Genomic DNA, 4896 nt, shown 5'->3' with positions numbered 1-4896 from the left:
TTTTTATAAAACTTCAAACTGCGAAATTTCTAATAAAATAAATTAAATAAATGAAAATAGTTAGCTATACTAACTTTAATACTCCGAACACCCCCATGCAGCAATTAGTTCAAATTACCGAAATTTCACTGTACAACCTATTGAATTTATGTTTTAATGTATTATTCAAGTTATAAGTCTGTTATTGTAAGTATGTTTCATTTTACAGATATTTAAATTTTGTCGGTCAAAGTGCCATAAAGCTTTTAAAAGGAAGAAAAATCCCAGGAAAGTCAAGTGGACGAAAGCCTATCGTAAATCTGTTGGCAAGGAATTGGCTATTGACCCGTCATTTGAATTCGAAAGGAGGAGGAATATTCCGCTCAAGTATGACAGGGAGTTTTGGCAGAAATCAAGTAAATTATCATAGTCTCATTTTTTTTTTTTTTTTTAAATAAAGTTATCATATTTATTTATAATTGTTTTAAATATCTAGTTGAAGCAATGAAAAAGATTGAAACTATCAAAAACAAACGACAGAACACTTATATCATGCAGAGATTAAGGAAAGCTACTGAGCTCGAAACTCAAAGGGATATCAAAGAAGTCCAAAGGGATCTTTCTCTCATTAGATCTCCTGCCGCTGGTATGTTTAGATTTCATATTATTATATATATATGTATTTGTACATACATATTTATTTATTTAAAAAGAAATGTTTATACTCGATAGACTTCATAAAATTAACAGGGATCAGTAAAATTCGCACAGAAGTGAATTTGCCATAGTATGTCAAACAAGTAGAGTATTTTTAAATATTCTGAGATCACATTTCAATTGAAGAAGAATGGTATTTATTATCTCCTAAAACAAAGCATTTTTTTAATTTTTGATTTATTTACCAATTAGGAAAAAACTTCTTTCTTTTTTTTTAATAAGTATTAATTCCAGGTAAAAAAACTTTTTCAGGCATATAATTTATTTGTCATTTAAAATAGATATATTTTCCATGATCATGATGGTTTATTGTAGATTTAAATTGTTTCAAACCAAATTTCATGAGATATTTCACTAAGAATAAAAGTAATGCTTAGAGTTAGCATATAAAATTATGACCAACTTGAAAGTAGAATCAAACCAAAAGAAGAGATGAGCAAATGAAAATACAAAAACATATAACACAAGCAGTGAGACCATAAACAGCAAAAACATATAACACAAGCAGTGAGACCATAAGCAGCAAAAACATATAACATAAGCAGTGAGACCATAAGCAGCAAAAACATATAACATAAGCTGTGAACCATAAGCAGAGAAAACATATAACACAAGCATTGAGACCATAAGCAGCAAAAACATATCACTTGTCGGGGTTGTCTGGTCTTAGGTGGTTCTCCAGCCTGATATACACTTTGCAGAAGGCCCACGACAAGGCGTATTCATTATTAGGTAAGAAAGGAAGGTCGGGCCAGGGGATGAGCCCTGAACACTGACTAGGTAGAGGAGGTCTAGGTGAGAGAGTCTGAGGTAGAGTAACAGTTCTAGTTGCCGAGATGAAGCGGTCGGACTAGAACTGTCGAGATAGGAGCCAGCTTACTAGTTGCCGAGATGAAGCGGACGGACCAGTAAGCTGATAAGGCTAGGTGCAGCTCTAGTTGCCGAGATGAAGTGGACGGACTAGAGAGAGATGGGAAATTACACTGGTTGCCGAGATGGAGCAGACAGACCAGTGTAACCGTTAAGGACTAGGTTACAATCTTAGTTGCCGAGATGAAGCGGACGGACCAGTGTAACCGTTAAGGACTAGGTTACAATCTTAGTTGCCGAGATGAAGCGGACGGACTAAGATTGCTGGAGATAGGCCATCGTCTAGGGAGAGCATACTAAAAAATAACTTGTGAGAATAGATTGGCAATGAACTTCTCTATCTCAAGTAGAGTGTACGCCACCAGTGCTATGACTAGACCTGGATAAAAGGCTTGATTTTATGGATCAATCCCGGTGGCAATTTAAGTGCTCATGTGATCGGTTATCACTGAGGATTCACTCTTTTAACTCTACTTGAGATAGTTCCGTAGACTCTTTTTGCTCAATCTCTTTTTATTTTATAATTAACATTCTTGCATATTACATATTAACATATATATATACATTTGTACAAGATATCGTATTTTTATAATGATAACATTATATACAATTGCTTAGCTTCTGTGACGCTTGTAGTGCTTGCTCCCTGGCGGGTTACAGCGGCACTTTGGCTCGCTGATTGCTACAGGACTCCCCCCCTTAATGACGGAGTCATAGGAACTTAGATGAGGAATGTTTTACCGCCTATACTGGTGCCTCAGAGAAGCGGACTGTTGGCTTGACGGATCGGCCTGATCTCGTCCGATAGTGTTTCTCTTCTCTCTTCTCGGTGGACTGGAATGATTTCTTTAAAATCGACTGCGGTCTAACGTCCATGTCCTCGCTGGGCATATATGCTGGGTTCAGGCGGTCCACTGAAATATTTGCCGTTAGCTCTGGGAGTTGGATCAGATAATATTTTTCCTTTCTTTCCAGTACCTTGTGTGGTCCTGAGTATGGTGGTGTTAATGGTCTCCTTATATGATCTTTCCTCAGGAATACGTGCATGCAATTCTGTAATTCCTCATGGACGATGGAGGCTCGAACTTTCCTGTGGGCGTGACTGTGTGTCTGCTAATTTTTGATTTTTGGCCCATTCACCGAGGTCTACATTAATATCTGGCCAAAAGAAACGTGTTATAATTTTTCTTGTAGTGTTGATACTGGGGTGGCTGAGGTTGTGAATCTTATCAAACGCAGGTCGCCTAAATTCAGTTAGTAGATAAGGTCTGGCCTTGCTAAGTGACGTTTCGCAAAGGATAGATCTATCTGTGCCTGGTATTTCCATGCTTTTAAATTTTAAGTTAGGCTGGTCATTGATGCGTTAGAGTTCTTCGTCCTTTTCCTGTGCCTCTGAGAGTGCGACAAAGTCGTCAGGCATTTGGATCTCTTATCTATTCTTGAAAGTGCATCAGCCACTCTGTTGTCATTTCCAGGTTTATAAAACATGTCGGTAGTGAATTGGCTGATGTAGGTGAGCCAGCGGGTCCTTATTGGCAACAAGGTTTCAGGCTTCTGATTGAAGGTGTGTTATTGGGCGGTGATCTGTAATTATATAAAAATTCTTGCCCTCTAATAGGTGTCTGAATGTTTTACTGCTTCATATATGGCCAGTAATTCACGGTCATATACAGAATATTTTTTCTGAGAATTACTCAGCGCCTTGGAGAAAAAGCCGAGTGGTTGCCAAGTATCATCCTCTTCTGCTGCAACACTGCGCCTATGGCTATATCCGATGCATCGCTCGCTATGGATATTTAAGCAGTGGGGTTGGCGTGACTTGACCAGGGACTCTTTGAAGGGCGACAAATGCCTTCTTGCATTTGGTTCTTGATCTACTTCTTCACTTCCTGGTATATTCCGGGCGGTAGGCGTTGGCATTTTGCTGTAACTGGTCGACCTTTTGTCTCTATGTAGTGTTCGACGACTCCGCTGGGTGTTCCACGTATCGGTGTGATCTTAGTTTTAGTGGGGAATTCATTCAGGATCTTTGCATATCTCTGATTCATGGGAGCTACTGAGTATACTGGGATTTCTTCTTCTGAAATATTCCCTGTTGTCCTCTGGCCTGTAAGCTCATTGATCAACCTCCTGTTTCTCAGGTCTACTGTGAGTTGATGCCAGTAGAGGAAATCCTCACCTAAGATCGCTTTGCCTACGTCTGCTAGTATGAAGGTCCAGCGAAGGGGTTTCTTAAATCCTAGGTCAACATCTCTGGTCGCTTCGCCATAAGTGGCTATAGAGGAATTATTAGCCGCTACCAGCATGAAGTCTGATGGGTTCCTGCGCCGTCCCTTAGGGACTGGTAGCAGTGAAATTGAGGCTCCTGTGTCTATCAGAAGAGGCTGGCCCGTTATTCGATCTTTGATGAAAAGGCGGCGGTGTGGGTGCGGAGTGAAAGTTTCTGCCACAACTTTTACTGGTCTGAGTTTAAATTTGGTTCTGAGCTCTTCGCTTCCCATTTACAAGGTTTCCTGCACTTAAAAGACTTCTTGAAAGCGTCAATGATAGTAGCAGATACCAGAAAACATATAACACAAGCATTGAGACCAAACTAAAATAGATTAATGATGAGAAGATAGTCAACCATAGATAATATATATGACGAGAAGATGGTTGGGGTGTGGACTTCTCATTTCATCATAATTTATGAATTTTCAAATCAATAGATTTTATTAAATTTTTAGCAATCCATAAATTACCATCAAATGATGTCTTCACTTAGTAATATAACTTTATTAACAAATTGACTGTCCACTATGAAATAAGTCATTTCTTTTCTCCCTTATGAAGCCAACAACTATTCTAGGAATTTAATCTTTTTTATATGATGAGAAGATGGTTGGGGGTGTAGTCAGTAAAAAAAAAAAAAAAGTTGAGAGAACTTATTAATTATTCCTAACCATGAATAAGGACTGTCCAAAATGAAAGGGAGATGTTAGAGCTCTTCCCACCACTTGAAGTACTTCATTGTATGTACTTCCAAGCTTGGAGTGTATTCCTAACCATGAATAAGGACTGTCCAAAATGAAAGGGAGATGTTAGAGCTCTTCCCACCACTTGAAGTACTTCATTGTATGTACTTCCAAGCTTGGAGTGTACTATTCACGGTTAGGGACTGTCCAAGATGAAAGGGAGATGTTAGAGCTCTTCCCACCACTTGAAGTACTTCAAAGCTTGGAGTGTACTTTTCACAGTTAGGGACTGTCCAAGATGAAAGGGAGATGTTAGAGCTCTTCTCACTACTGGAAGTACTTCAAAGCTTGGAGTGTACTATTCACGGTTAGGGAC

General features: G+C 38.9%; 1 protein-coding gene across 1 annotated transcript in view; it reads left to right on the top strand.

The window, feature by feature from the left end:
* Positions 1–4896, top strand: part of RpL24-like (ribosomal protein L24-like) — a 7825-nt gene that overhangs the window by 2299 nt on the left and 630 nt on the right. The window contains exons 2-3 of the mRNA XM_014418851.3: positions 209–395; positions 476–625. Coding sequence (XP_014274337.1) covers positions 209–395; positions 476–625 — 337 coding nt within the window. The remainder of the gene's footprint in view (positions 1–208; positions 396–475; positions 626–4896) is intronic.

The sequence above is a fragment of the Halyomorpha halys genome, unplaced genomic scaffold, assembly GCF_000696795.3.
Source record: "Halyomorpha halys isolate HHAL.00 unplaced genomic scaffold, Hhal_1.1 Scaffold210.1, whole genome shotgun sequence".
NCBI lineage: Eukaryota > Metazoa > Arthropoda > Insecta > Hemiptera > Pentatomidae > Halyomorpha > Halyomorpha halys.
This window is presented reverse-complemented; position numbering and strand designations above follow the sequence as displayed.